Source organism: Pelobates fuscus, chromosome 2 (genome assembly GCF_036172605.1).
Source record: "Pelobates fuscus isolate aPelFus1 chromosome 2, aPelFus1.pri, whole genome shotgun sequence".
Taxonomy (NCBI): Eukaryota; Metazoa; Chordata; class Amphibia; order Anura; family Pelobatidae; genus Pelobates; species Pelobates fuscus.
The window spans coordinates 276,710,138-276,730,358 of NC_086318.1; the positions used below are offsets into that span (position 1 = coordinate 276,710,138).

General features: G+C 44.6%; 1 protein-coding gene across 3 annotated transcripts in view; it reads left to right on the forward strand.

The window, feature by feature from the left end:
• Nucleotides 1–20,221, forward strand: part of TRIM67 (tripartite motif containing 67) — a 1,164,837-nt gene that overhangs the window by 881,295 nt on the left and 263,321 nt on the right. For all 3 annotated transcript variants that reach the window (XM_063443396.1, XM_063443397.1, XM_063443399.1), the window contains exon 7: nucleotides 16,716–16,854. In XM_063443396.1, the coding sequence (XP_063299466.1) occupies nucleotides 16,716–16,854 (139 nt within the window). The remainder of the gene's footprint in view (nucleotides 1–16,715; nucleotides 16,855–20,221) is intronic.

Sequence of the window (20,221 nt, forward strand, 5' to 3'; positions counted from 1 at the left end):
AGCATGGAAAGAGCCTACGGTCCGCAGGCCGGAGCTCGGAAGTCCGCTGGCAGTTCAATGCCCAGGTCTGACAGGAAGGTTGGTATATCCGTCGATGGCAGCAGTATCGCTGGCTTCGGACCCTTGAACACGAGGATCTTGAAGGGGTATCCCCATGCGAAGCGGAGGTTGTTGTCGCGGAGCAGGTCAGTGACTGGCTTCCATTCTTTTCTTCTGAGGAGAGTGGCCGGTGCCATCTACCGAACAATCAGCTTCTTTTCAGCCTCCCCAGAGCCGTGGGAAGCCGGCCGGCATTGTTAATGGGCCACCCAGAAGCTGGAGTGTGCCTCCTATTGACCTCCCTGAAGCCGCGGTTAACCGCGGCTTAACAAGCGTGTGCCGGCAATTGACCACCCAGTAGCTGCGGTTAACCGCAGCTTAATTGATTGTTCCCGGGTGGTCGCGGTTACACCTAGCCGCCACACGATGGCGGTGTTCTGGAGCTCCCCGGGCAGCCAGCGCTTGTCTGCCCGGCTTTCCTGCACTATAAGCGGACACTTTTGCGTGCAGGCACCGCTGAGCCTCCAGCCCCCTGGTTCTTATTCGGGACTTTGAATTTCTATCACAATCTATGTGAACTGTAGTAACCCAGATAACCTGCCATGGAGCCTGTTCGTGGAATTAAAGACTTTGGCTCCATGGCAATTAAAATGTATTTGTGTGGTCTGGGTGCCATTCACCTAATAATGTGCACCCAGACCTGAGCTATCTGGGGATATGTAACATGTCTGTGTTTTGTGTATAAAATGTGTCTTTATGTATTTTAAAGTGATAGTCTGTTTCTGTGTCACCACGTGCATAATGGAGTCTGGCCTTTGTCCTGGGAGATAATTGAATTACTTCATTAATTATCTCCAGGACAGAGAGGAGGAAACCAGGATGCATTGTGGGAAAGTATTGTGGCTGTGTGTACGAAAATGATACATGTCTGTCTGCTGTTTCAGTCTTCCATGTGGTCCCCTAGGGGAGTGTCCACCAGGTGGGAGACCTGCATAAATACAGGGGCAGGTAGCCCTGAATAAACAGACCACTGCTTGACCTTCAACACGGAGCCTTGTCTCGTTCTTGGGGGGATTCACTGTATGCTGCTGGAAGATTGATTGCTAGGAGTGTAAGCTGATGTCTGCTTTTCCTGTTCGTCTGCTAGCAGCTATTCGTGAGGTTCCAGTTTGGAGTGCTATCTTATTCCCTGGTATGCAGTTCGGGAGTTTGATGTATTCACCTATATCCAAATTCGTGAGTTTTGGTGCTTTTACAGTAGCTGTGCCTTTTTGTGAAAAGGGGATTATCGCCTAAACGGATTTTTCCCCTTTTATGCTGAAACGGTCCGTTACAGTGTCTTTCTGCTGTGCCTGATTATGGCTTCCTTGGTCTTGTAGTAATGGCACTTCATGATGACATCTCTAGGGGGGCTATTCTTCGGTCCTCTAGCCCTTAAGGCCCGGTGGACTCTGTCTACCAGCCAAAGGTGTTCGGGGATACCAGGAAGGCTCTTCTAAAGCATGTTGTCAAGACCTCCTCGAGGTCCGCCTCCTCCACCGTCTCCGGTAAACCACGGATACGGAGGTTATTGCGCCTTGAGCGGTTGGATACGTCCTCTAGCTCCAGCTCCGTGATTTTGTGTAGGAGCTTGTTGGTGAGGTGAGTCGTTTTGTGTTGTGTGGTCACTATGGTGCCCACTTGCTTCTCGATGCTGGTCGTGCAATCTCTGCCTTCACTTCCGCTGCCGTACGCTTGATTTCTTCAGCCAGGTACCCCTTCGCCTCAGCCAGGGACTGCAGGATGGCACTTGCTGGTGCCTCCAGAGATGTGTCTCCCACTCTCCCCGGGCGCATGGATTCCGATGCCCCAGGGCTCAAGTCCGAGCGTGCGCCGCGTGCTGTAGGCCTTTGGGCTGTTAACATGTCTGCCACCGAGGGTGCTTCCTTGAGGCTCTTCTTAGCGGGCTTACGGCTGGACATTCGGTCCCGTGGTCCGCTAGCTATGCGGGTGACACGAGGTGGGATCTGTCGCTGTAGATTTGGGATTATAGCGGATTACAGTGCTGTTTAATTGAGCATCGGGGTGCGGAGCTCGCGCTCTGTGCAGCCATCTTCAACGGCGTTCAAACCACGCCCCCAAGTAAGCATTTTTAATCTATCCAAAAGAACTCTTAGTACAGATGAAACATCACTTTTAAGAAAAGGCCTAAAATTTGCTCCTACATCTAAGAGTTCCAACTTTAATGTATGCATAGATCTACATAAGTTCATACGAAAGATCTCTATTAAGAAATTATTTTTAGATAAAGATGTAACACAACAGGAGACAGAACAAGAATATATCCACACCAGACTACACCTCACCTCAACATTCTACCCGCAGTATGTTAAGAACGATTCAATCAAAGTATTTCAAAATATGGTTGAGAAGGATTTTAGAAATGAGATTACTAACAAGATTACCAAGGATAACCTGACCAAAAAAGAGAGGAATGCTTTGAAACAGCTTATGAAACTTGAAGACATCACAATTAAAGCAGCGGACAAAGGAGGTGGTCTAGTCATCCTGAACACTGAGGACTATGTTGAAAGAATAGAAGATTACTAGGAGACAGCAATACTTACCTCAAACTTGACTATGATCCCACTCTACAATATCAGAAAGAACTTAAAGAAATATTTGATTATGGGAAAGATAGGGGTATTCTGAATGAAAGAGAATTCAAGTACGTACACACTCTATTCCCAAGGACACCAGTGTTTTACCATCTCCCTAAAATCCATAAGCGACTGGAGAAACCCCCTGGAATACCTATTATATCTGGAATTGGATCCCTCACCATAAACCTTTCAGAAGATGTAGATCATTATCTACATTTAGTTTTATGCCTCAAATCTTATCTGAGAGACTCTACCCAAATTTTAAATCTTTTATCCGATTTTAAGTGGGACAATGATATGTTTTTAGTCACTGCTGACGTCACCTCACTATATACAGTGATCGAACATCTGCAGGGATGCGAAGCTGTGCAATTTTCTCTAGCCACATACTCAGAGTTTAAGAATGATCAAATTGATTTTTTAATCCAGTGTATCGTTTTTATTCTTACTCATTATTTTTGGTGTGATGATCTATTTTTTCTCCAGATAGAAGGCACAGCCATGGGGACACGATTTGCGCCAATTACACTAACTTATTTATGGGTAAGTGGGAGGAAGAATTTATATGGACTCACTGCCCATTTGGCACAAATCTATCCCTATGGCGTAGATATATTGATGACTGCTTCTTCATTTGGAAGGGAAATCTAGAATCTCTAGAGGAATTCAAGATCTACCTCAATAATAATCCTTATCACTTGAAATTCACTTTTATTCACTCCAAAGAACAGATTGAGTTTTTAGATCTTAACATTTACATTGAAAAATACATATGAAAACTTTTAAAAAGAATGTTGATTGTAACAGTTGTATTCCTTTTAACAGTCATCATAAACCCACATGGTTAAGGAATATTCCTCAGAACCAATTCAGGAGAGTCAGACGGAACTACTCTAAAGTGGATGTCTGCAGGAACCAAATGGAAGAAATTAAGAAAATATTTGTAAATAAAGGATATCATGCAACACTAATAGGAGAAGCCATGGAGAAAGCACTATCTATTCCAAGAGAAGACACTCTACGTGAAAAAAATAGAACTATGGAATCACATACTTCGGCACCCACTTTTATCACGAAATATAACCATCAAGCGCTGAAAATACAGAAGATTTTGAAAAAACACTGGGGAATGCTCAAGAGTGACCCAACCCTTTCTAAATTCCTCGATCACCAACCACTGATAATATTCGCAAGAGCCCCCAATCTCCAACTTATGTTGGCACCTACCATTAAATCCCTTAATACTACCAGAGGTCAAGACTTCACTCATGGGTTCACAAGGTGCAAGAAATGTTTGGTATGTAAGAATAATCCCTCAATGAAAGAAGTCATTACAAGATTCCCATCATTAACTTACCAAGAAGAATATGACCTTAAAAGTAAGATGAATAGAGATAGGGAACTGTTCGCCGGCGAACATAGCTTGTTCACGGTCGCCGCGGCGGGCGAACATATGCGATGTTCGGTCAGCCCCATATTCGTCATGGAGGTGGGAGGGTCTGGGAGGGAGGGTCTGCTGCTGAATGGCTGGAATGTGTCTGCTGACTGTAAGGTACAGGGTCAAAGTTTACTCAATGATGACGAATAGGGGGCGGACCGAACATCGCATATGTTCGTCCCACGCGGCGACCATGAACAAGCTATGTTCGCTGGCGAATAGTTCCCGGCGAACTGTTCGGGACATTTCTAAAGATGAACTGTAACACTGCAGGAGTCATTTATCTCATTACCTGTCCATGCCTGAAACATTATATTGGACGTACGAAGAGACCACTGAAAGTACGCATCGCGGAGCACATTAGGAATGTTAGAAAGGGACTCCTAACACACAACCTCTCGAAACACTTTAAGGAAATACATGGGGGAGACCCTACGGGTCTTGAATTTCTAGCTATAGAAAAAGTCAATGTACATTGGATAGGAGGTAGCATGACAAAATGCTAGACCAAACAGAAGCAAAGTGGATCTTCGAATTAGACACCTTAGTCCCTAAAGGACTAAACATAGATTTTGAGTTACATGCATTCCTTTAACCCATTATTTTCCATTCAGATGCACTTTATGTCCAGATCTACTTTCCAACATCCCCATTCTCTCTCTTTTTTATCCTTTATTTATCACATCCACTCTTTAAAAATACCCTATTCATACACATATCTATTGCCGTAGAACGCATATCTCTTGCACTATGCACTTATCACTTTTATCACTGTCAATGTTCTACTAAGTTATATAACTCATAGAATCTATCCTTCACAATCCTCAACTTATTCATTTATATACATTCTTTTTTTTATTATTTTTTTTTCCTCTCACTAATATATGTGTTTTATTTCAGATGAAGAGACTATCCATTACACTTTGTGTTTGTTTTATGCCTATTATGCATTTGATTATATTTATGGGGTCCTCTATGTAAACTCTCTTGTACCTTTATGTGAATTCTAAATACCACAATAATACTCCTAATATAATATGTAGTATTAGAAATATGTTCCTTATAATGATGGAGAAATTGGCATCATTATGTTCCTTATATTTATAAGGATTTTATGATTAGGTTGTATTAAGGTATTTAATCCATTTTTATCGATCCTTTTATTCTATTTTTATTTTATTATCTATTTTTTGGCTATTAGTCATCATTGTACATCTCTTTTTTATCTTTTTTATATTTTTATAATTTAAGTGATTACATAGATATTATCAGCAATATTGTTTTAATTATGTCACTATTATTGCTATTGAGCTGTATAATCATGTTACATTATACCATATAATTGTCCATTATTATATTATGAAGCACATAATGTATTTCAAATATATTTTTAATATATTTTTATTATCTTAATTGACAATTATGTTATAATTCTTATCTCTATATCTGGTACATACATTATACATCAAAATGTATGTGTTTTTAGTATAATATACAGATATTTATGTTCATTCGAGTCTTTTTTATGTAATGGGAATGTAATATACAATGTAATATAAAAAAAGGAAAAGAGAAAGGAAGCTAAAGGAACACTCTAAAAAGGGGTTAACCCATAGACCAAAGCGATAAACAAACAAGAAATGAGTGTCCTATCAATAAAATATAACTTTTAATGATTCTATTAAAATTAGTAAATTGACATGGATAAAATATCCAATTTCTCAAGTATATGTGAACTAAATTCAATATGGTAATATACCAATGTACAAAGCCCAAATATTTTAGTTGGTAGAAGTTAGAATAGATCCCATTGCAGGATATTCTAAATCTTTTCAAATGACTATTAGTGCACAACCATGCATCATAATGTGAAATAATTTCCTCTAGAGTCAAGTTTAATATATAAAGTCCTAACTTTATGATGCAGTGATAAGAGCACAAAAAGACAAAAAAATATAGAAAGTACTAGATAAGGAGGTTAAATAACCATAATTCTAACCTAAAAAGGTTAAGTATTTACAAAATTGGGAGGTTCTGTTCTAAAGTTTTCAGAAACCTGTTCTCAAATAAATGTGCAAAACATAGTTTTGCAATCCACAGTGGTCGAATTAAATATATATAGCTGAACAATTAGTACAAGAATAGTCTCCGTATTGCATTGTAACCCGTCGGTTAAACCAATGCAATGTTACAATTCTGTAACCGCTACATAGAAACTGACATCCCTTCTATAATGGTATCAAATTGGAGTATTCTAAAATAGAATGTTTCTTAGCACAAATGTAAAGTTATCCACCTTAAGAGGTACAATAATGCTGCCTCTGTGGATAGAAAAAAAACGTGATTGCTGTGGGGACCATAAAAGGGCTTTCTGTTGTAAGTAAATATCGAGAGTAGTAAGATGGCTAAAGTATATAGAAAAAAAGCGCCCAAATCGTCTGAAAAAAAGCAATGATGGTTACAAAATGTACTCGGGACACGAGCTAGGTCTAATTAGGAAATTCAAATGAATAAATGTCTAACAGCTCAAAGTCCCTGAGTGCCCCTGTGGCGAAACCGACCTCGCCACGTGTCCTTGGAGGGGGCTGATTGCCCGCCTCTTGCCTTTGGACTATGGACCAGACTTTATGGGAATGTGATACCCCAGATAGCCATACCATGGAGCCTATTCATATAATGAAAGACTATGGGAAAGACTTTAGCTCCATGGCAATTGTACTGTGTGAGTAGGATCTGCGCGCTATTCGGTAGTTTTGTGCGTGCAGATCCCAGCTATCTGGGGATAGGTGAAATGTCTGTGTGTTATGTGTAAATGTGACTTTATGTATTTTAAAGTGTTTTATGTTGTTTTGCAACCATGTGGTTAATGGAGTCTGCCTTTAGTCCTGGGTAATTGGATTACTTCTCCAATTAACTCCAGGGCAGAAGGGAGGAAACCAGGGTGCATTGTGGGGATGTTTTTCTGCCAGCCAGAAAGGAACAAAAGATACTTTTAGTAACTTTTGAACCCCTGGTCGGATTCATGCCATTTTTTAATATGTTGTTCCCCTGAATGGACTGATTGTGGATATGTATTTTTATGTGAATGTGATGTATGGTTTTAAAGTTATGAAAGTTGTGTAAAAGTATATTTTACACTGTATGCATAATGGGATTATGTGTCAAACTAAGGGGAAGGGATGTGTGGGAGGTAACATCTATGTCATTGGTTCTTTTATGCCTCCCCCTGGGTGTGGCCTGTATGTGTGAGTTGGAAATAAAAGCCAGGCTGGATGAGCCAGTCCAGAGTTCCTGTTTTACCCTCAAAGTGATGTGTCGTCTCATTATTAAGGGAAGGATTTATTGCATGCTGTTCCAGTTGACTGCTAGGAGTAAAAGCCTATTCGTATGGTTCCTATTCAATGGTCTACAGCATTCATATGCTTGGGAGAATTTAAAGGTTTCTCGGATTCGGTGATTGTGGTGTCTGCCAGAGTGCTTGGAGTCCTCAGGAAGCGCTAGGAGCATCCATTAACGGAGGTACCAAGTCGGGGTGCCAGGTGATCCGTTACATTGGTGGCAGCGGTGGGATGGCGTCCTAGTGCGAGGTAAAGCAGCTCGGAGACGCAGTACGTTTGGATTTACAAATTGAGGGCGACGCTAGTGTGCCTACAGCGTCCCTGTCTACACAAAGATTTGGGAAAATGGGGTTCGTAGACCCCTGGGCAACACACACACCTGAGGAAGAGAGTGAATTAGAATGGAGAGATAATGCCCGGAAAGAATTATGGTACGATGCCCTGGAGGAAGTCCAGTATCAACGGCAGCAGCGCCTTCCTGGGGTCGCATACCAGTTGGAGGAACAAATGGCTTGGCGGATGCCACTTCTGGGAGATCAACCTGGAGGGCAGCGGGTAAGACAACTCGAGTACCTCGTGGAAAGGGAACTGAGCCTGGACGCCTCATACTGGGCACTGTGGTGGTGCACTGTCCAGCCAGAGACGTGGAGGGCAGAGGGCATCCAGCCAGAGGGGGAGAACTACACAAGCCCTGGCCTGTTGTGGAAAGCCTTAGTGGAGGATGTCGACTTCGGCAGTCCAGCAGAGTCACGGTACTGGGCTATCTTTCATTACCGAGGTGAGATGATACAGGGCCCGAGATCTATTGGACTGGGAGAAGACCTCCGCCGTTTCGCTGCCATGGAACGAGAGCTGGAGATGGACTATGTAGAACTATTAAATTCCTGCCAGCCGCAGAGCAGGGACGCAGACCGGGAAAACTGGGTGGCAGACCCAGACCTGCTAGCCTATAGCTTGGAAAACACGGCAGAGGTACCCCCTGCTTCACTACCAGTTGCAGAAGTAGGGGACCTCATAGACTGGTCCTGGAGAGACCCACAGATGGCAGGTGGAGATGGGATTGAGGTCTCTCTACCGGCCCTACAGGGATGCTGGGCAGTCGGCCCAGATCCCCAGCGGCAGGTTACAGTTCAGAGAGAGGAGCTTGTTACACCCTCTCTCCAGCGGCAGCCTAACCCACCAAGGGGAGACCGTAAGCCCCACACCAGCGCAGATGGGACCGTGGTCTCTGCGCCCAAGTTACAGGGAGCTGAAGGAGCCGTCCTCCCTCCCCAGCAGCAGTGTGATTTGTTGGGAATTGGGAGCCCGGTCTCCATTCCCCAGCGGCAGAGTATCCAGCAGGGAATAGAGAGCCCAGCCCCCTTTCCCCCACAGCAGGACTCTGTGCTGGGAGGAGAGACAGTCGGTCTCCCTCCGCAGAGACGGGAAGTATGCATGGGAGAGGAGATTGTTACCACCTCTCCCCAGCGGCGGATCATTAATGTACAGGGAATAGAGAGCCCAGTCTCCATTCCCCAGCAGCAGAGTGTTCTAATGGGAGAGGAGCTGGTTACCACCTCTCCCCAGCGGCAGCTTAATGTGCCAGGGGGAGACTGTAAGCCCCACACCTGTGCAGATGGGACCGTGGTCTCTGCACTTCCAGCACAGGGGGTAGGGACGGTCGGTCCTGCCCCCCCACAACAGGGCTGTTTAGCCAAAGGGGAGACAGTCTGTCTCCAGCAGCAGAGCTGTGTAACTAAAGGGGAGACAGTCCGTCTCCAGCAGCAGAGTTGTGTAACTCAAGGGGAGACAGTCGGTCTCCAGCAGCAGAGCGGTGTAACTCAAGGGGAGACAGTCGGTCTCCAGCAGCAGAGCGGTGTATTTAAAGGGGAGACAGTCTGTCTCCAGCAGCAGAGCTGTGTAACTAAAGGGGAGACAGTCGGTCTCCAGCAGCAGAGTTGTGTAACTCAAGGGGAGACAGTCGGTCTCCAGCAGCAGAGCGGTGTAACTCAAGGGGAGACAGTCGGTCTTCAGCAGCAGAGCGGTGTATTTAAAGGGGAGACAGTCGGTCTCCAGCAACCAGGCTCCAACCAGACTACTCCCGTGGTAGTGCTGGCAACAGGACAGAGTACCGCTGGTCTCTGCCCCCTCAGCAACCTACCAAGGCAGCCTACCAGTCCCCCACACAGCCGTGGTGAGGCACCTGAACCTGGACAAGATTCTCCCTCACCCAGGTGTAGTAACTGTTTATTGTGGGTGGGCTGCTCTGCTGTTTCTGTCTTGTGGGTGGGCTGCTGGACTAACAAGGGCACTGACCGGCAGGAGGTCAAGTACCCTGTTAGTCTGGGGGGTAAAGGGGAGAAGTGTGGCGAAACCGACCTCGCCACGTGTCCTTGGAGGGGGCTGATTGCCCGCCTCTTGCCTTTGGACTATGGACCAGACTTTATGGGAATGTGATACCCCAGATAGCCATACCATGGAGCCTATTCATATAATGAAAGACTATGGGAAAGACTTTAGCTCCATGGCAATTGTACTGTGTGAGTAGGATCTGCGCGCTATTCGGTAGTTTTGTGCGTGCAGATTCCAGCTATCTGGGGATAGGTGAAATGTCTGTGTGTTATGTGTAAATGTGACTTCATGTATTTTAAAGTGTTTTATGTTGTTTTGCAACCATGTGGTTAATGGAGTCTGCCTTTAGTCCTGGGTAATTGGATTACTTCTCCAATTAACTCCAGGGCAGAAGGGAGGAAACCAGGGTGCATTGTGGGGATGTTTTTCTGCCTGCCAGAAAGGAACAAAAGATACTTTTAGTAACTTTTGAACCCCTGGTCGGATTCATGCCATTTTTTAATATGTTGTTCCCCTGAATGGATTGATTGTGGATATGTATTTTTATGTGAATGTGATGTATGGTTTTAAAGTTATGAAAGTTGTGTAAAAGTATATTTTACACTGTATGCATAATGGGATTATGTGTCACACTAAGGGGAGGGGGTGTGTGGGAGGTAGCATCTATGTCATTGGTTCTTTTATGCCTCCCCCTGGGTGTGGCCTGTATGTGTGAGTTAGAAATAAAAGCCAGGCTGGATGAGCCAGTCCAGAGTTCCTGTTTTACCCTCAAAGTGATGTGTCGTCTCATTATTGGGGGAAGGATTTATTGCATGCTGTTCCAGTTGACTGCTAGGAGTACAAGCCTATTCGTATGGTTCCTATTCAATGGTCTACAGCATTCATATGCTTGGGAGAATTTAAAGGTTTCTCGGATTCGGTGATTGTGGTGTCTGCCAGAGTGCTTGGAGTCCTCAGGAAGCGCTAGGAGCATCCATTAACGGAGGTACCAAGTCGGGGTGCCAGGTGATCCGTTACAGCCCCTGACGCGCGTTTCGCCCACAACTCATCAGAGGGGAACCGATGTGTGGGGAATGACCGGAATTTTAAAGGAAGGTAGCCATTCTGATTGGTAAATTAAAAAATCGTCATTATTCTGAGTGCCAATAGGAAAACAACTCAGAGAGTGTTGTGGTCTTTGGAGGGAATTTTTACCCTTTATGAACTGGATAGAATTTTCAAATAGTTCCAAAATTTGTAATGATACAAGGCTAAAGAGTTAATTGAATTTTGCCTAGGGAATAAACATTGGAAAGGTTCTCGCCAAAAAAATTGACGGCTAGCATTCTAAGGTTTCCGGACTTGAATCTTCTGTGTATGAGAAGATATTAATTGGAAAATGAGTTTGTATAAGTCCACAAATGGACAAATGTCATATATTGGTTAATCCTTGTTACAGTTAGTACAATGTAATATATAATTATAGTTTTTATTAACAAAAAAAAGCATGCATATATAAGACACATGGAAGCAATGGTCCACATCCCGTCTCTGAAGAAGTAGGGCATCCTCCCTGTAAGACACACTGAATCATCAGGACCAGGGGCGGACTGAAAGCCTTTGGGGCCCCTGGGCAAAATTAGATCCCAGGCCCTTTGAATGCACAAATATATGTGCATTAAATAAATGTTAAAGGATCACTATAGTGTCAGGAAAACAAAGCGGTTTTCCTGACACTATAGTGCCCTAAGGGTGCCCCCACCCTCAGGGTCCCCCTCCCATGGCTAGTCACACCCTCCCTCTCGCTGTCACGAGTCACCTCCTCCCTCACTCTGTCACTAGAGGGGGTGACTAGTGAGACAGGGAGGGGTGACTAGTGACACAGTGACAGAGGGAGGGTGGGGGTGATTAGTGACAGAGGGAGGGGGTGACACAGTGACAGAGGGAGGGGGTGACACAGTGACAGAGGGAGGGGTGACTAGTGACAGAGGGTGACTAGTGACAGAGAAAGGGGGTGAGTAGTGACACAGTGGGGGGTGACTAGTGACAGAGGGAGGGAGGGGTGACAGTGACAGAGAGAGGGGTTGACTAGTGACAGAGGGAGGGGGTGACAGTGACAGAGGGAGGGGGTGACATTGACAAAGAGAGGGTGGTGGCAGTGACAGAGGGAGGGGGGTGACAGTGACAGAGGGAGGAGGTGACTAGTGAAAGAGGGAGGGGGTGACACAGTGACAGAGGGAGGGAGGGGTGACTAGTGACAGAGGGAGGGGGTGACTAGTGACAGAGAAAGGGGGTGAGTAGTGACAGAGTGGGGGGTGACTAGTGACAGAGGGAGGGAGGGGTGACAGAGAGAGGGGGTGACAGTGACAGAGGGAGGGGATGACACATTGACAGAGGGAGGGGGGTGACTAGTGGCGGAGGGGGGTGACTAGTGGCAGAGGGAGGGGGTGACTAGTGGCAGAGGGAGGGGGTGACAGACACATTGACAGAGGGAGGGGGGTGACAGTGACAGGGGGTGACACATTGACAGAGGGAGGGGGACTAGTGACAGAGGGAGGGGGTGACAGTGACAAAGAGAGGGTGGTGACAGTGACAGAGGGGTGACAGAGGGAGGGGTGACAGAGGGAGGAGGGTGACAGTGACAGAGGGAGGGAGTGACAGAGAGAGGGAGGGTGGTGACAGTGACACAGTGAGGGAGGGGGGTGACAGTGACAGAGAGAGGGGTGACAGAGGGAGGGGGTGACAGTGACATAGAGAGGGAGGGGGTGACAGTCACACAGTGAGGGAGGGGGGTGACAGTGACAGAGAGAGGGAGGGTGTTGACAGTCACACAGTGAGGGAGGGGGTGACAGTGACAGAGAGAGGGAGGGTGGTGACAGTGACACCATTATCTTTTACTCTTTTATTCCCTCCTTTTTACTCCTATTATTATATTTGCATTCGCAATACATAATTTTTATTTTCATTTTTTTCCTTAAAGGCACAGTACATCTTATATCTATATTGCACTTTCTATTACCATCAAATATTAGCCATAATCACAGGTCAGCTCCTGTATTTGTACACTATTTTAGAGTGTTTTCTCTGTTATATATATATATGGTATGCCATGAAGGGGTTAACTTTCATTCCTGGGCTGCTATATGGTCTCAAAGGCAACCAATCTGGCAAATAGGCCCAGCAAACCAATCTGGCAAATTTAAATGTGCCAACATGAAAAAGGGGAAAGCCCTACATTTGACCCCTGTATGCAAAAACCCATAAAACCTGGACTTTGGGGGCACTGTTGTACTCGGGAGATGTTGCTGAACACATATTGAGGTTTCTTTGTCAGGAATACATAACAGGAACTGAGAATCCATGCCTAAAGTACAATGTGAGAGAAAAATAACACAACAAATGACTACCCAAAAGGTTGACAAAGACTGGTGGCAGAATTAGTGCATGGAAAGTGTTAAAATGCCACATTTGAAATACCCTAGGGTGTCTACTTTTCAAAAATATATGGTTTGATGGAGGTAAATTACATTGGCCGGCTTTAAAAATGTTCCAAATAGGACATGGGTGCATGATGACCAGCTGTGAAATTTCCAAGTCTGAAAACTGAAATGTACACCCTCCAAATAAGGTATTTTAGCCCCCAGAGAACCTGACACACATATACACTGTCACACTGTCACTATACTCAGGAGATGTTGCTAAACACTTATTGGGGTGTTCTTTGGCAGTAACCCTTAACCCCTTAAGGACCAAACTTCTGGAATAAAAGGGAATCATGACATGTCACACATGCCATGTGTCCTTAAGGGGTTAAAGTAACTCTTAAATTGCTATGGGTGTAAAAAAAAATTACAATTATTTTGCATGAAAAGAGTCAAAATACCCCAAGTTTAATACCTTAGGTTGTCTTCTTTAAAAAAATATATATATATATACATGTGAAGGGTTATTCAGGGATTCCTGACAGATATCAGTGTTGCAATGTAATGTAATGTAATCAGGGCCGGACTGGGATAAAAATTCAGCCCGGGCATTTTTTTATCACAGCGGCCCACTAAGAAGGGGGCGGGGCAGAGAGGGTGTGTTTTGTCATCACTAACGACAAACACGCCCCCTCTCAAAGTGCAGGCCAGGGACCATGCGCAGAGCTCTGCTAAAGAGCTCTAGCATGAGAAAAACGCCCTGTATTTGTTCTGCACAGTGCAAGCAAATTTAATAACATGCTTGCACTGTGTTTCCTTGCAACTTGTCTCTGGTGTCTCTATAAATGGATACCAGGAGACAAAAGGGCCAGGAAAGAGTATTGTGCATGTGTTTGGAGCCTGCTTGTGGGATTGTGTGTGTGTGTATAGAGTGAGCTGATTGTGGTGTGGTATTATGTAATAAGGTCGGTTTTAGTCGTGTTGTGTTTGTGGTGTAATGTAATGCATATGTGGCTAGGGGCTGTAGAGAATGTGTGTATAGGGGATGTAGCAAGTGTGTGTGTGTGTGTATAGGTGATGTAGTGTTTGTAGAGCGTGTGTGTTTAGGGGTGTAGTATGTGTTTGCTTACAAGGAATCTAGTGTGTGTATAGGGGATCCAGAGTGTGTATGTCAGGAATGTAGTGTGTGTGTGTGTGTGTATATATATATATACATACATATGTTTGGAAGTATTGTGTATGTGTGTGGTGCAGTGTGTTGGGGAGGTTCTGTGTGTATGTGAGGGGTGCAGCATGTGTGTATGATGGATGCTGTGTGTGATGTGTGTGAGGGTGCGGTGTGAGGGTGCTGTGTATGATGTGTTTTGTGATAGTGCTGATTGTGATGTGTGTGTGAGTGCGATGTGAGTGAGAGTGCTTAGTGTGATAGTGCTGTGGATAATGTGTGTGAGTACTGAGGATAATGTGTGTGAGTACTGAGGATAATGTGTGTGAGTACTGAGGATGATGTGTGTGAGGGTGCTGTGTGTGAGGGTGCTGTGTGTGAGAGTGCCGAGTGTGATAGTGCTGTGGATGATGTGTAAGAGTGCTGTGTGTGATGTGTTTTTTGATAGTGCTGAGTATGATGTGTGTGAGAGTGCTGAGGGTGATGTGTATGTGAGTGCTGAGTGTGATAGTGCTGTGGATTATGTGTGTGAGTACTGAGGGTGATGTGTGTGAGAGTGCCGAGTGTGATAGTGCTGTGGATGATGTGTGTGAGAGTGCTGAGGGTGATAGTGCTTTGGATGATGTGTGTGAGAGTGCTGAGGGTGATAGTGCTGTGGATGATGTGTGTGAGAGTGCTGAGGGTGATAGTGTTGTGGATGATGTGTGTGAGTGCTGAGGGTGATGTGTGTGAGAGTGCTGAGGGTGATAGTGCTGTGGATCATGTGTGTGAGTGCTGAGGGTGATGTGTGTGTGAGAGTGCTGAGGGTGATAGTGCTGTGGATGATGTGTGTGAGAGTGCTGAGGGTGATAGTGCTGTGGATGATGTGTGTGAGAGTGCTGAGGGTGATAGTGCTGTGGATGATGTGTGTGAGAGTGCTGAGGGTGATAGTGCTGTGGATGATGTGTGTGAGAGTCCTGAGGGTGATAGTGCTGTGGATGATGTGTGTGAGTGCTGAGGGTGATGTGTGTGAGTGCTGAGGGTGATGTGTGTAAATGTTATGGATTGTGTTTTGGGGTAAATAAACAAATAAATATGTCCCCCCCTCCCTTCTTACCTTTAGTCTGGGAGGGTGGGACCGGCAAGCTGGTGAGTGGGAGGGGGGTTCAGGCACTCTGCCATCCATCCCTGGTGGTCCAGCGGTGAGTGAACTCTAGCCTGCGGGCTAGAGTTCACTCTCGCGAGATCCGGTCATTGCCATGGCAACGCGCCGGATCTCGCGAGAGGAACCCGGCGGAGCTGCAAGATAGAGCTCCGCCAGGTCCTCTCCCTCCCTCCCTTCCTCCCCAGCCGCAGGTCTATTAAAGTGGGCCGGTGAGGGAGATCTTTGATCTCCCCACCGGCCCGTCATGGCAAACAGCGGGGCCGGCGCTCGCATAGTGCTGGCCCTGCAAAGACCGGCAGGGGAGATCCTGAGACCTTCCCCTGCCGGCCTCGGCCCATGGCCACCGCGGCCCACCGGGCATTTGCCCGGTGTGCCCGATGGCCAGTCCGGGCCTGAATGTAATGTTAATTTTGAAAAAAAAAATGGTTTGGAAATAGCAAAGTGCTACTTGTACTTATAGCCCTATAACTTAAATAAGAAGAAGCTAAGAACATGTTAACATTGGGTATTTCTAAACTCAGGACAAAATTTAGAAACTATCTAGCACAAGTGTTTTTTGGTGGTTGTAGATGCGTAACAGATTTTGGGTGTCAAAGTTTGAAAAAGGTTTTTTTTTATTTTTTCATTATATTTTATATTTTTTTATAGTAAATTATATGATATGCTGAAAATAATGGTATTCTTTAGAAAGACCATTTAATGGCGAGACAAATGTATAATATGTGTGGGTACAGTAAATGAGTAAGAGGAAAACTACAGCTAAACACAAACACCGCAGAAATGAAAAGAGCCCTGGTCCTTAACGGTAAGAAAATTGAAAAATGGTCTGGTCACTAAGGGCAAACTTCACAAATCTGTTTTTTTTTTTTTCTCAAAATCTATGAAAATTTATATCTGGAATTTATATATTTATATCTTAATGTACCATTAATTGCTCACAAGTAAACTACATTCAACTTATTATGTTCAGAGCTTTTTAAAGTTTTTTTTTTAGCAATGTAAGCATATGCTTGTACAACCACCACATAACGTTTTTTTTAAAGGTATTTATTTATTTTATTTGTTCGCTTACGTACCATTTATCACAATTAAATATTTTCACCGTGTACATTAGAATAAATGGTAAAAATGGTAATAAAATACATTTTAATTCCATGTAGTAATTTAAAAAGAAAACATAACGCTAACTTTGTGTTTTTTTTTTCTTGAATATTTAGGAAGTTTATGTCGGTAAAGAAACTTTATGTACAATTGATGGACTTCACTTTAACAGCACTTACAATGCAAGAGTCAAGGGCTTTAATTCCACAGGACTTGGGCCATATAGCAAGACAGTTATTTTACAGACTTCTGATGGTAAGTGCCACCATGTTAATACTAATACTACCAGGCATAGGATTCATTAAAAAGTTTGTCCAAATGTATTTTCCATTGATGACATTGAGGATTTGAGAAGCTCCTGTATGCATGTCCTACCCTACAAAAGGAAAATACAAAGCCTATATAGAACTGCAACTCCATTAATGCTTTGCTAGCTTTTATGTAACACTGTATGTGGTTAACAACTACTAATTGTTCAGCCAATCTGGGCATCAGTTGTTTTCTGTAATAAAGAAATTCTCAGCCAACCTTTAGATATATCCAAAGTTGTTGCAGAACTGCCTCATCCATAATACTTCAGGTTTCAAAATAACTCTGGTTATCGGAAAAAATATTTATGAAGTGGAAGAAGGGCACATGAAGGGTGGACAGTGTGAATCCCTGCCCTCCTTCATAATTATGCCCCTGGGAATAGGGAACATTTAATCCACTGATCCTATGCTACAGAGATCATTTTTAGTAGGACCAGAGTGATCAAACACACTTTGGCATTACAGGTATCAGGATGAGGAGATTGGGGATACCTTATTAGTGAAATAGTAAGCTTTGGAACATGACTATCAACATGGTAACCCGCGGCAATGCTCCAAATTGCCAAGCTCGCAGGAGGACCCTTCAGCCTCCTGACTCCTCTTCCCTTCCCTCCCTCCCTTGCAGGCCGCCTTAAAGTGCCTCTCCCTACTGGCCCATCAAGGTACACAGCAGGGCCGGCACTCTGAAAGCACTGGCTCTGCATGGGCCAGCAGGGAAGACCCTGTGATCACCCCTGCCAGCCTTGGCCCATAACCATCACTGCCCACCCCATGACCATCACGGCCCACCGGGCATTTGCCCGATGGCCAGACCAGGCCAGTTCCTAACACGTGCGTCCACCATTACAGAAATTATTTTGCATATCCCCTGGGGCACTGAATTGTACTCTGGGGGTACGCATACCACGCTTTGGGAACCCGTGCTCTAGTGCACTCTATGCAGCATAATCGCTATAGCAAGCTACAGTGGTTATGCTGCTTAGAGTGCCCATTTAACTATGATGCTGCTAACACCAGCCTTGTAACCATGGATGTGGAATCTCTGTACAGCAACATTCCACATACAGATGGCATCAACGCTTGTTTCCATTTTATCTCTTCTGCCAACAACCATACACCCCCACGAATTACCACAGAACTGGCACTATTCATTCTCACACATAATTATTTCAGTTTTAACAATGAGGTTTACCTACAAACCATGAGCACTGCCATGGGTACTAAGATGGCCCCCCAATATGCTAATATGTTCATGGCAGATCTAAAACAGATTCCTAGAAATACAGCACACCAATCCTGTCACGGACTATAACCCTAATACGCAGTGTTTAGGATAGCAAGGAACAGACAAAGGGAATATACCTGTATAAGGTCTTACTGGGCTTTAGAGTGGCCGGACAAAACGTTAGTAAAGAGTAGTCAAAATACAGGCAGAGGTCTAGGTAACAGAAAGACAGCAAAAATGAGAACTAGCCAGAGCCAGGTACATGGTAATAATCAGAAGGGAAAACAAGACAGGCAAGGGTTAAAGAGAAACTAAGAGTCAGGAAACAAAGCTAGAGTCAATACCAGAATACTTTCAGGTCCCCTGCCACTGTGCCGCTCGTGGTGACCTTGTTTACCTCATTACTGTGACCGGCGTCATCTGGTCCCTGTCCCCAGAGTGGCAGTGTGTCTGACGCTGCACTCTCCAGAGCAGCATCCTTATGTGTGCTGCACCCGGTCATGTGACCCGGCATACAGTAGTGACCTCAGAAACCACAGGGGAGGGAAGAAACTCCTCCCACATTGTGGGTAACACTAATTGGAGGTTAGCCAATCAGTCACAACCTGTGTGTGTATATACGCTAACCTCTCCCTTGCCTCAGTGCCCTGTTGTGGTCTTTGGTTTACCATTGAGCATTGCACTTATTTGGATTTCCTGGTTACTGATATTTGGATTTGACTCTCGTTATTCCATCCCTGTTTCCCTTGACCTCGGCTCATGTTTTGACTATGCCTTTTTGCATAACCCGACCATTCTAAGGATCGGTATTGCAATTCTCTCTACTCTGTCCTGTCTGCGTGTTAGGGTTCCCTATACGTTACAAATACAATAAAAATAACACAAGGAACGCACTAAAAGGTACTGGGAACAGAAACCAAAATAGGGCACAGAATGTAGGGCCAGGTAGGTTTAAAAAAGTTTGTTTAATTTGATTGGTCCATGTCATGCCTGTGCCGCAAAGTGTGCCGGATGATGTGGGCCAATCGGAGCCGACCGCAAGGTTAGGCTCCCATACCCTTTAAGAACATGCTTGCGATGTGAGCAACATTCCTAATACTGTACGGGCCTTGTGCCCGATCAGACTGTTTGGCATGCGTGGCCCACCAGGAACCAGGAGTGTTCGAGCCGCACGCAGGTCGTCTGGAGTCAGGAGTGCTCAAGCCACGTGTGACTCGATCAGAGGACCCCTGCCAGCAGGGTTACAAATATTATCGCTATATTGGTGATATCTTCATCATTTGGACTGAAAGCGAAGAAAAACTCATACAATTCAATGGTTCTTTTATCTCATTCCATCAATCAAACTAAAAATGAAATATTCTACAAGATCTGTGAATTTTCTGGACACCACTGTGAAATATAACAATGGCACAATCCATACCTCAGTTTACAGAAAACCCACAGACAGGTGCAGTTACATTCACAACTCCAGCTCCAACCCCTCCCATACTAAACAGGGCATCATCTACAGCCAAGCAACTAGGTACCATCACATATACTCTGGCCCTAATGACCATAATTCCCATCTAAATGTACTCTCCAATCTATGAGACAGGCTACAAACCAAGTACTATTACCAAACAAATCAACTCTGCTATAAAAACTCCACACACATTCCTGCTACAGTACAGAGAGAAAAAATCTCTACACATGTACCACTTGTTGTCACATACAACTCAGCTCTTAAAAGAAATATGGAAAATCATTAAAGACCTACAACCAATGTTAACAGAAGATGAGACTTCATGTTGGCCTTCAGACAACCACCAAACCTCCAACAAAAATGAATCAACAGGAAGCTACCCACTGATGGAAAGAATAAAGTAAATGGGACCAGACAATGCAAAGAGCCCCTTGTTCCAAACTGTCCAAGCACATATGCACAGACAACACAGCCATACACAACAATAAAACCTACAGCATTAAAGGAACACTATAGGGTCAGGAACACAAACATGTATTCCTGACCCTATAATGTTAAAACCACCATCTAGCCCCACTGGGCTCCTTAACCCCTTAAGGACACATGACGTGTGTGACACGT